Source organism: Stegostoma tigrinum, chromosome 4, assembly GCF_030684315.1.
Source record: "Stegostoma tigrinum isolate sSteTig4 chromosome 4, sSteTig4.hap1, whole genome shotgun sequence".
In the NCBI taxonomy this organism is placed as follows: domain Eukaryota; kingdom Metazoa; phylum Chordata; class Chondrichthyes; order Orectolobiformes; family Stegostomatidae; genus Stegostoma; species Stegostoma tigrinum.
The window spans coordinates 85,253,041-85,265,493 of NC_081357.1; the positions used below are offsets into that span (position 1 = coordinate 85,253,041).

The 12,453-nt window shown below is 39.9% G+C and overlaps 1 protein-coding gene across 6 annotated transcripts in view; it reads left to right on the forward strand.

Annotated features, from left to right (window-relative positions):
* Positions 1–12,453, forward strand: part of lmbrd1 (LMBR1 domain containing 1) — a 237,119-nt gene that overhangs the window by 72,736 nt on the left and 151,930 nt on the right. For all 6 annotated transcript variants that reach the window (XM_059645506.1, XM_059645504.1, XM_048531634.1 and 3 more), the window contains one exon: positions 7,290–7,378. In XM_059645506.1, coding sequence (XP_059501489.1) covers positions 7,290–7,378 — 89 coding nt within the window. The remainder of the gene's footprint in view (positions 1–7,289; positions 7,379–12,453) is intronic.

The window sequence follows — 12,453 nt, forward strand, 5'->3', positions numbered from 1 at the left end:
CATCCTTCAGCCCATTAGTACCACAGTTCATTTGCCTGTCGCTGCCTGTCTTTTCTTACTGATTTACTGGTCTTAACATCTATCTTCCTGTCATTACCTCCACTTGATGACTTGTTGCTCTGGTTCCCAGCCGCCTGCCACACGCATTTAAATCCTCCTGAGTAGCACTGGCTAACCTCCTTACAAGGATAGGCCAGACATTTGTAAACCAATTAGTTTAACGTCAGCAATAGGGAATTTGTTGGAAAATATACCTGAAGGGCAGGATTAATCAATGCTTGGAAAGGCAGGAATTGATCAGGGATAGTCAACACAGATTCATTAGAGGATGACCCTGTCTGGCTGATTTAATTGACTTTTGTGAAGCAGTGTCCAAATATATTGATGAAGGTAGTGAAACTGATGTGGTGTACATGGACTTCAGTAAGGTCTCTTACGAGGTCCCACATGGTAGGCTGGTCCAGAAGACAAGAGTCCATGTTATTCAAGGCAATTTGGCAAACTTGATCCAAAATCAGCTAACTGTTAGAAAGCAAAGAGATGGTGGAGGGTTCTTTTGTGATTGCAGGCATCCAAGGTTCAGTGCTGAATCTCTTGCTGTTTGTTTGTATCTCCTTTTATGACTTGGATGTGAATGGAAAGGTATAATTATTAACTTTGCAGTTGACATGGAAATGGTTGGTGTCTTTGATACTGAGGTTAATGGTCTCAGGCTGCAGTCTGATATTGACCAGCTGATAAATTGGGCACAGCGATGGCAGAAGGAATTTAATCTCAATAAAATTGAGCTTGTGTATTTTGGGAGGAGTACTGAGCAGCAGAGAGACTTTGGTAAATAGACATGGGGAATGCTTGCCTTCATTAGCTCTGGTATAGAATATCGAAGCAAGGAAGTGTTGTTACAACTTTATAAAGCGTTACTTAAGCCATAGGTAGAATACTGGTTGCCAGATGGGCACTACACTTTCAGAAGGACATAATTGCACTGGAGAGACTGCTTAGCCTAGCTTTTGCTTTCCTCAGTGCGGAGAAAGCTGACAGGTAGTATAATTTGATTGGGCCATACAAAATTATGAAAGGTAGAGACAGTAGATTGTAAGAGTCACTTCTTCATGACAGGCGTGTCTTACGACCAAAAGACATGAACTTGGTGAGCAGCAAATAATGTAGAGGAGATCTGAGAGAGAATTTTTTCACCAAGAGGGTGGTAGAAATACAGAATGTGCTGCCTGTGAGGATGATGGAGGCACGTACTCTGGCAACATTTAAGAAACATCTGGATGAATACTTAGGATGCCAGGGCATAATAGGCTGTGGACTAAGTACAGATAAATGAGATTAATCTAATTTGGTGTTTGATGTTTGGCATTAACGTGGTGGGTTGAAGGGCTTGTTTCTATGCTGTATGATTCTATGACAGAATTGCTCTGTATTTTTGTTGTTGAGTTCTGAGCGTCACAGACAAGGCTAGCATTCACTGCCCATTCCTAATTTCCGTTTGGAGAGTGGGATTGAGCTAACTTCCTGGACTGCTGCAAGTCCTTGAAGAATAGATACTCCCACAGTGCTTTTAGGGAGGATTATTTGTACACCATTTGACTTGAATTCTTACATTGTGTGTGCCTTTGGACATCTTGATGTTGTACTGCCTAAATGCAAGTTCATTATAATACATAATTAAAATGTCACAAACATTTCTGTAGATCTGGCAGATTCCTTAACGATAGATTAACGTTGAAAGCCCGAAGCAGTGCAAGTAACATATAATTGTCAAGTTATTCAGATGCGTAGTTAATGGGTCATTAAAAAAGTTCTTGAATTTGCCGTTCTGTTACATGAGATCTCAAATTAAATGCAGATTATGAACATTATTTAGATTAAAATATCTGTACACTCTTATGTGAATGTGCTGAAATAAATGGTTTTCATTTTGTAGTGAAGCAGGTGATGATTTGGAGCTGTAATTTAGCCATTGGGTAAGAAGGCCTAACTTGCACTGTGCTAGTTCTTAAAACACTTCAGAATTGTTTGGTACTGTTTTTTAAATTGCAGCATTTCTGAATTTGGAGGGATTTTTCATTTAAAATTCTTCTCATTTGGATGCTACCTTACAGTATATATGTATTTAGGTAGTTATGTATTAGATTCTTGGGAATCTCAACTAGTAATTATGAATTTTATTTGAAATATCAGGGAAAAATGCCACCAGTAGGCTGACTAAATTTTCGTTGAGTTACATTGTTGAGGTTAAAGTTTTAAACAGACAGAAAGGAAATGCAGTATTTGCTGGTTAACCCAAGAATGTGAAGAAAATCTACAATGTGTCAGGCTGAGTTAAGCTTTTGATTGCCGGTGATTTTCTATGCAATGATAGTGAGTGTCTCAGTGATGATGGTAGCGTTGAAGGGTAGAGGAAGTTACCTGAGCTTTCCTTACTGGAGATGACATTATGTTTTTGTAGATCTGTGTAATGACTGGAGCAACACCAGGTGTTTCTTAAAAATGAGGTGCTGTGTTGGGAAAACCACAAAACAGGACTACTTACATGCCACATAGCATTAGTAGCAAGTGATAAACAGGGTTTAGCAATCCTCAACTAAAGGATCATATTTAAGCTTTGCAATGTCTAATCTAGTTATGAATAATGGTGGACCATGAACTAACAGTCACTGGAGGAAGAGACTTCACAAAATCCCTTCCTTCAGTGGTGGGGGGGGGGGGGGGGGGGGGAGCCCAGCATATCAAAGCAAAAGATAGGTTTGAGGTATTTGCAACATTCTTTAGCTAGAACTATTGAATGGGCAATCTATCTATCTACCAAAAATGGAGGAGGCACTAATTTGCTGGATTACAGAGGTCTCCAGAGGTCCTCAGCAGTATGGATGCCAGTCTTCAGCCAATTCATTTTATGCTTTGTTAATATCAAGAAATGGCTGGAGTCAAAGAATGCTGCAAAACTATGGGCCCTGACAACATTTCGGCAATAGCTCTGGAGACATGAGCTCTGTAACTTGCTGCACCCCCTACCAAACTGTTCCAATTCAGCTAAAACGCTGGCATCTATCCAACAATGTCGTAAATTGCTCAAGTATGCCATGTTCACGAGAGGACAAACAGAAATGTAATCCAGCAAATTAGTGCCTCCTCCATTTTTGGTCTCCACCATCAGTGCTATTAATTTGTACTTGCAGAGCAAAAACCTGCTCAGTTACTCTCTATTTGGGTCACTGGTTCATGACCTCATTTCAGCCTTCTTCAAACATGGAGAAAAGAGCTGAATTCCAGAGGTGAGGTGAATGTGAATGCCCTTGACATTGTGGCCACACTTGACTGAGTTTAGCGTCAAAAAACCCTAGCAAAATTATGGTCAATGTAAATAGGGTGGGTAACTTGCTGCTTGTTGGAGCGATACCTAGCATGAAAGAATACAGTTTTAGTTGTTGGAGATCAATCATCTCGACACCAGGATGTATCTAGAGGTGCTCCTCAAGGTAAGTCTCCTCCACCCAGCCATCTTTACCTGCTTTATCAGTGATTTTTCTCTCTATAAGTTCAGAAGTGGGAGTGTTTACTGATGATTGCAGAATGTTCTGCAACATTCAGAACTCCTTAGTACTGAAGCAGTCTGTTAAAATGCAGCAAGTCCTGATCGATAGCTAGTTATGGGCTGACAAGTGGCAATAACATTTGTACCACAAGTGCAGACCACATAAGACAATGACCATTTCCAATAAAAGAGAATCATTCAGTCGCATTCCTGATGCTGAATTCCCCCACCAATTTTAAGACACCATCCTGACTTGGAAACATTTTGCTCTTCCTTCACTGTCGCCGGCTCAGAATCCTGGAACTGTATTCTTAAAAGCACTGTGGATCTACCTAAACCACATGAACTGCAGAGATTTAGAAGGTAGCTCCTCACCCCCTCAAGTGAAACTAATGATGGGCAAAATCCTGGCACAGTCAGTGACACCCACATCTGTAAATCGAGTTTCAAGAAATGGTTGCAAAAACAAAGTTGCTGGAAAAGCTCAGCGGGTGTGGCCATCATCTGTGGAGGAGAAAACAGAGTTAACGTTTCGGGTCCAGTGACCTGAGTTCCGAGCAAGGGTCATTGGGCCCGAAACCTAAAACTGTTTTCTTCTTCACGGATGCTGCCACACCTGCTGAACTTTTCCAGCAACTTTGTTTTTGTTCCTGAGTTGCAGCACCTGCAGTTCTTTCCATTTTTATTTTAAAGAAAAATGCTTGATTATTTGAACAGCTGTGTATGGTACTAAAGATCTTAGGCTAGTTGGAGAATGGTCTAGATTTTGACAAGAATATTGATTTCCTGCCTCATGAAGTCTCATGCTATTAGCTTAAACATAGGCAAAGAATTGTCATGCTGATTACCTCCTACCACCTTCTGGTAGTGTGGTGACTGCATGCAATATTCCAAATGTGGCCTAACTCAATTTCTGTAAAGCTGCAGCAAAACGGGTCTATTCTTCTACTCAGTGCTCTTTCCAATGAAGGCAAGCATGCTGTAGGCCTTTTTTATTATCTTGCTTGGCTGTGTTGTCACCTTCAGTGATCTGTGGACCTGTACTCCTAGATCCCGCTCTATATTAATACTAATAAGGGTTCTGCCATTCATTGTGTAACTTCCACCTGTACTTGACCTTTGAAAATGCATCATCTCACATTTGTTTGCATTAAACTTCATTTGACATTTTTCTGCCCATTCATCCAAATGATATATATCCTGCTGTATCCTCTGACAATCCTCCTCACTATCCGCAACTCCACCAATCTTTATATGGTCCACAAACTACTAATTAAGACTAGTTATGTTTTCCTCCAAATCATTTATGTCGACCACAAATAGCAGAGATCCCAGCGGCATGTCACAAGCCACAACCCTCTATTCTGAAAAACATTCTTCCACCTCTACCGTCTGTCTCTTATGACTAAGCCAATTTTGTATCCATCTTGCCAGCTCACCCGATATCGTGTGACTTCACTTTTTGCAGTAGTTTGCCATGATGGATCTTGTTAAAGGCTTTACTGACGTCCACGTAGATAACAGCAACCACCTTTTCCCTTAGCAATCGTCTTTGTCACCTCATCAATAAATTCGATCAAGTTAGTGAGGCATGACCTCCCCCATGCAAAACCATGCTGTCTATCGCTAATATGTCCATTTGCTTCTAAATGTGCATAAATCTTGTCCCTGAAAATCTTTTCCAATAATCTCCCTACTGCTGATGTGAGACTCACAGGCCTGTTATTTTCCAGGATTACCCCTATTAGCCTTCTTAAACAATGGGACAACATTGGCTTTTCACCAGTCCCCTGGGACCTCACCTGTGGCCAAAGATAGAAAGATATCTGTTAATGCTCCAGCAGTGTGTGTTTTTTTTTGTTCTGTGATAGATGTCATCAGGATCTTGGGACTCATCGACTTTAATATTTACAAGACACTCCACTCCTCTTTTTTTCCTAGCAACTTGGCTTAGAAATTCAACATTCCCTTCCCTGAGATCATCCTCCACAAATTCCTTCTTTTTGGTGAATACTGACAAAATATTCATTTAGAAATTGACCTACCTCTTCTGGCTTCACACGCAGTTTCCCTGTTTTGTCCCCGAGTAGGCCAGCAGTTCCCCTAACTACCCTGCTGCTTTTTACATTTTGTATAAAAAGTCTTGGGATTCTCCCTTAACCCTATTTGCTAACAACTTCTCGTGATCCCTTTCCACCCTTCTAATTCCTTGTTTAAATTCTTCCCTACTTATATACTTTTAAGGGCTTTCTCAGTTCCCATCTTCCTAGACCTAATGTATGCTTCCTTTTTCTTCTTGACCAAGATCATAATATCCCTGGTCATCCAAGGTCCACGTAATTTTCCTTCATTCTCACAGGAGCGTGTCACTCCTGAGCACTTATCAACTGCCATTTGAAGTACTCCCACATGTCCAATGTGAATTTTCCCTCAAACATTTATCTTCATCAACATTCTCCTGTTCCTGCCTAGTTTTGTTGTAGTTCCCCTTCTCACAGTTTAACACCTTTACCCGAGGACTTCTGTTATCCTATCCATTAATGTCTTAAAACTCGTGGTATTATGGTCTCTACTCCCAAAATGCTCCCCCAATAAAACTTCACTCACCTGGCCAGGCACGTTTCCCAACATCAGGCCCAGTGTAATGCCTGGTTATAATTGAAAGTCCTACTACATCCATTTCAAATTAGGTATGGAGTGCTGAATGAATGATTCATCTTGGACTCCATCTGATGTCCTCAAAGTTACCGATGTCAGTCTTCACCGATTTTGTATTCGCTCCATGTGATCTCAAGAAATGGCTCAGGCATTAGCTACAGAAAAGCTATGTGCTCTGACAACAACCTGACAGTGGTATTAAATGCTTGTGTATCAGATTAAATTTCTGATGGAACTACAACACTGATGTATTCCTGGCAATGTGAAAAATTGCTCAGGTATGTACATCCTGTCCGTAACAAGCAGGAAAAAATTTCCATTAATCTGCTGCCCCATCAGTTTTCTCTCAGTCATCAAAATGATTGAAGATGTTGTCAGCATTATTATAAAGTGGATCTTGCACAGCAATAACCTACTCACTGATGCTCATTTTGGGTTCCACTGGGGCTGCTCTGCTACTCCTAAACATGATCATGGATTCCAGATGTAAGATTTGAGTGGCTGCCTTGTAGCTGAGTCCTACAGAAAGTACATGCTTCAATTCAAACATAATGCAATAGATTTCACTGAAATAAAGTGTAGAAAGACTAGTCATGAATTCCTTTGTTTTCAAGTCAATGAATGACACTTGGGTACATTCAAACAGCTTTTTTAATGACTTGTAATTGCATGTTACTGTACAGTGATTACCAAACCATTAAAAAAATTATTTCTTCCAAGACAAAACCCTTTCAGTTTTCAGAAGTAAAACTTTTGACATGCCACATAAATTTAAATGTCAAAGATCTTTGTGTAAGTAGTTCCTATAATTTCTTTGTACCAGTAAATCATCATAGTTTTTATAAATACCATTTACAGTGTAAATCATTGAATTCATGAACTCAAAACAGATCAAAATAACTTTCAGTTCAGTAATCCATACCATTTGAGCTAGTTTCATTGTAGAATTGCAATTTCCCACTAAGGCTACAAAAACATCAGTGCAATAGCTGCCGTTGAAATAAATATGTATCAGAAAAGTCCGTAATACAATATGTATAAGGTAGAAATGCTGTGAAATCTAAAAAATATTTTCATATTGCAGTGCATTCGTTCCTTTGAACGTTCCAAAGAGTCAGAACTCCACAGAATGGGAAAAAGTGAAATTTTTATTTAAGGAACTGGGAAGCAGCCGTAAGTATTATAATGATTCTTACATTGCTACATAAATATTACTATTTAGTAAGAAATCAGAGGAAATTGGGAGGTTATCATTGATATATTGTTAGGTTTCACTAACTACAAGCAAGTCTTAACTATATCCAGACTATTATTATATTGTAATAGAAAAACAATAGAGCAGATTGTAGTTAATTATGAATACTCGTACCTTCTTACTGTGGCAGAAATAACAGGATCACAGTATCACTTAATCACTAATTTGCCTTAAAATACCCAATTTGAAGCAGTATCTGTAGCCTGTTTGAGAGGTTTTTGCATACTTCTATGTGTTCTCATTGATGAACTGAAGATCTGAAGTCTGGTGTGTATTTTATATGTATATACACCTTTTTTGTAGCTCCTCACTGTGAAACTGGGGCAAAGGAGAATGAAAAGGATTCATTCTTTGAAGCTATCACTGAATTTCACCCTCAGTCCGCCTGCAAACTCTAAATTGCTTTGCCAATATTTTCCCTTGACTCAATTTAACTGATAGAGATTTTTCTTCCTTTGCCAATGATTGCCATGATCACTTTCAGAATAAAGTAAACAGCTAATCAATACCACTAATAAAACATGCAAAAGCGCTCGTAGGTAGTCTGGCGCAGGCTTTACAATTCCACATGGCATTATTTCTTGATTTCTGGTGGTTTGTGGTTATAGAGACCTGTTAAAAGGAGTAACTAGGCATACAAACCCAAAATATACCTATCTGGCAATACAACAAAAGACGACAACCCTGACGTTGCTGTGTTAGTGGCAAAGTAGCAAAGTCTGTGGTAAGGCATTAAAAATTGCAGTATAGATTCTACATTAATTTGTTGTCTGTTGCACAGATCCATCTTTAGCTTGATGCAAATTGACTTCACTTTTTTGTAGTGTCCACTTATCAAGCAAAAATGACAAATGCATGGAAGCAATAGCTTTGTCAGGTGATTGGTGAAACGCTTGTTGCTATAGTGCTAGATTTTGTAACTAAGAAACAATTTTCTACAAGTACATTTAAATGTGATACACTACCAGAATGATGTGGAGGCCTTTGCGAAGAAACAGAAAAGGATTAACTGGATGTTTCCTGGTTTAGAAGATATTAGCTGTGAGAAGAGATTGCACAAATTTTGATCTTTACTTGAATGCTGGAGGCTGAGAGGCATGATTGAAAGAAGTTTACAAAATTACAAGAGGCATGAATAAAAGGGATCGTCAAGAGTTTTTCCCCCTGGGTAGAAATGTCAATTATAGAATCCCCACAGTGTGAAAATGGGCCATTCAGCCCAACAAGTCTATACTAACCCTCCAAAGACCATCCCACCTAGACCCAGACCCATCCCCCCCTACTCTTTACGTGTATTCCTGCATTTCCTATGGCTAATACAGCTAATCTGCACATCCCTGAACACTACAGACAATTTAGCATGGCCAGTCCACCTGCCCTGCACATGTTTGGAGAGTGGGCGGAAACCAGGGCACCTAGCAGAAACCCACACACGCTGAGAGAATGTGCAGACTTGCTGCAGACAGTCGACTGAGGCTGGACTGGAACCCGGGTCGCTGGCACTCTGAGGCAGTAATGCTAACCACTGAGCCGTCCTGAATTACTAGGGGACATAAATCTCAAGTAAAAAGGCAAAAGTTTGAGATATGAGCGGGAAGATTTTGCACAGAGGGTGGTAAGTGCCTGGAATACACTGCCAGAGGAGGTGTTAAAGCAGATTCAGAAACAACATTTCAGACACAACTTGGCATATACGTGAATAGGCAGGGAATAGATGGATACGGGACTACATAGAAACAACAGATGTTAAGATCCGAAAGGTGTCATAGGTTGGTGCAGTCTTGGTGGGCCTTTTCCCTTGCTATACTGTTTATTCATTTCTTGTCTTTTTGGAAGGTGAGTGCTTGGATTCCCATACAAATTACATAGCTGTTGGAAAACAGTCCGGTGCAACTTTGATTCAAGTTATTCATTGAATTCCCTTGATTTAAATTTATTAATTTATTTTATTTCACTTTTATGTTTCTAATCTATATCCGGAGACCCAGCTAATATTCTGGGAATCAGGGTTCGACTCCCACCACTGCAGATGGTGGAATTTGAATTCAACGAATATCTGGCATTAAGAGTCTAACAATGACCATGAATCCATTGTCAATTGTTGGAAAAACGCATCTGGTTCACTAATGCCCTGTAGGAAGGGAAATTGCCATCCTTACCTGGTCTGGCCTCCATGTGACTCCAAATCCACAGCAATTTGGTTGACTCTTAACTGCCCTCTAGGCAATTAGGGATGAGCAAGAAATGCTGCCTAGCCAGCAATGTCCTCCTTCCAATCAATGATAAGAGAAAATAAAACCTGTTACGTGCCTCTGAAGCAGGTGAGACTTGAACCCAGGCCCTTTTGATCCAGGTGTAAGGACTCAGTGCCACAAAAGGGCCAAAGGTGCTATAACACACCTGTGGTGCAGTTGGGACTTGAACCAGGGTCTTCTATCATGTGCCACATGAGGGCCCCTCCATTTCCTTGATTTAAATTTTTTATTAACTTATTTTTCCAATCAACCTTTAAGAAATGTTACACACCTCTGGAGCAGATGGAACTTGAACGTAGGTCTCTTGGAGTATGGAGATACACCACAACAGAGCCCTTCGATTTCCTTCCTGCCAAAGGTCATTCAGTTATTTAACGGTGTACAAAATGATCAGAGGTATAGATAGAGTAGACAGCCAGAGACACTTTCATAGGGTGGAGGTAGCCTTTACGAGGGGACATATTTTTAAAAGTGAAAGGAGTTAGATATCGGGGAGACGTCAGAGGTAGGTTCTTTACTCTGAGTGGTCGGCGCGTGGAATGCAATTCCGGAGACGGTAGCGGAGTTGGCTTCATTAGGGGCATTTAAGCAGCTATTAGATAGGCATATGGATGATAGTATAGGGCAGCGTTGGAGGTTAGATAGACCTTAGGTTAGCGTAAAAGTTTGGCACAACATTGTGGACGGAAGGGCCTGTACTGTTCTATGGTATCTAGGTATCATTTCCAACAAGCTGACTAGTTCTTGCATATCTGTGATTTTCTTCTTTCAATATTGTTGGTATGTGCCATTGCAATAATGTTATCTAGTTTCATAACAACACATATACGACCAATTGGTGTGCAAAGATTTATACAGTACCCAAAGCAGCCTTCAATTCTGAGTAATTAATTTTCAGTTCTTTCTGCTTATGCTTTCCCCTGTGTGTGTGTGTGTGTGTGTGTGTGTGTGTGTGTGTGTGTGTGTGTGTGTGTACCATTAATTGTACCCCATGCTGTGTGGGAAGCAACACTTTAGTGCCCCCTCATGTCTATTATGAGCTGTGCTTTGATATTGTCAAACTTAATAAGTTAGCCCAAGTTAGATCATTGAGAGCTGGCGGGGAAAGAATAATTTTTATCAAAATACCCTTTGAAACAAAACAAAGCCCATGTTCTTGATTCCTTAAGAATATCTTGTAATGCAATGGCCCACTTTTTTAACACTTAGAAGGCTGTTATTAATTTGCCCATGAAAAGAGATAATATATTCTATTGGTGATGAATTTAAGGCCAACAAACCTTTTGCAAACAAAGCACATTTTCTTAGATTTTGTTTTAGTGAGACTGATTTATATTATGGAGGATTGCAGTATAAATCATAGAAAAATACCAGAGAAAAATCACAGCAAAGAGGACTAGGCAAGCAGCACAAGAATTCAGTGGCCGTTTCTCTGAAAAACAACAGGTGTACCAGTTTGAAACAGCCAAATTCCTGGCACGACAGTTGGCTCTGCTGCACAGGGTGTGAACAAAAAAATGTGGAAATTGAATAGTCTTGGGGGATTCAATTGTAAGGGGAATAGATAGAGATGTTTCACTGCCTTCCCAGTGCTAGGTCAACGGTGCTGCAAGACTTTGAAAGAGGATGCTGAACAGTCATTTGTTGTGGTATACATTGGTGCCAACAACATAGGTTACAAACAAGGGTTAGGTCCGAAACGCACAATATGGGGAGTTAGGAAACAAACTGAAAAGTAGGACTCAAAGGTCGTGATCTCAGAAATACTGCCAATATCACATGCTAGTCAGTAAAAATAGCAGGATACATTGGATGAAAATGTGACGAAAGAGAAGGAGGGTTTCAGATAATTGTGACTAGTTCTGGGAGAGGTGGGACCAGTACAATCTGGACAGTTACACTTTGGCAAGGCTGAGACTCATATGGTGGAGGGTTTGAACTAAATTGACAGAGGGAGTGAAACCTATGTATTGAGCTTGAGGAAGGGAAATTGAGGACAAGAACAAAATACAAAGGGGTGTAAGAGAAGTGTTAAGAGGAATCAAAGGCCCGAATCAAACAAGACAACACTTAAAAAAAAAATAATGGGAATGATACAAACAACATTAAAAATGCAAACATTGAGGCTTTGTGCTTCAATGCTGAGAGCATTCAAAATAAAGTGGATGAATTAATCATGCAAGTAGATGTAAACGGGTGTGATATAGCTGGTATTATGGACACATGGCTGGAGGGTAACCAGAGAGGAGAATTGAACGTCTAGAAAGTATTCAGTATTTAGAAAGAACAGATGAAAAGGAAAAGGTGATGGGGTTAATGCAATTATATACACAATATTGTGGAAAGATATTAGCTCAGGCAGTATTGAATCTGTGTGGGTAGCATGGAGAAAAACATTACGAGTAGAATATAGGTCACCAAACTGATGTTAGGAATGGCATTAAACAGGAAATCGGAGATGCAAGTTGGAAAGAAACATCTGTAATCATGTGCATCTTTAATCTGAAAATAAATTGGGAACATCAGATTAATCACAATACCCTATGGGGAAGATGGTATTTTGGACCAATACATTAAGGAACCAGCTAGAGAACAGGCCATCTTAGACTGGATATTATGCTATAAGAAAGGAATTATTAATAATATAGTATGAGACACCCCTTGGGGATAAGTGACTGTATGATATGGAATTCTTCATTTAAGTTGGAAAATGAGGCAGTTGATTCTGAGACAAGGGA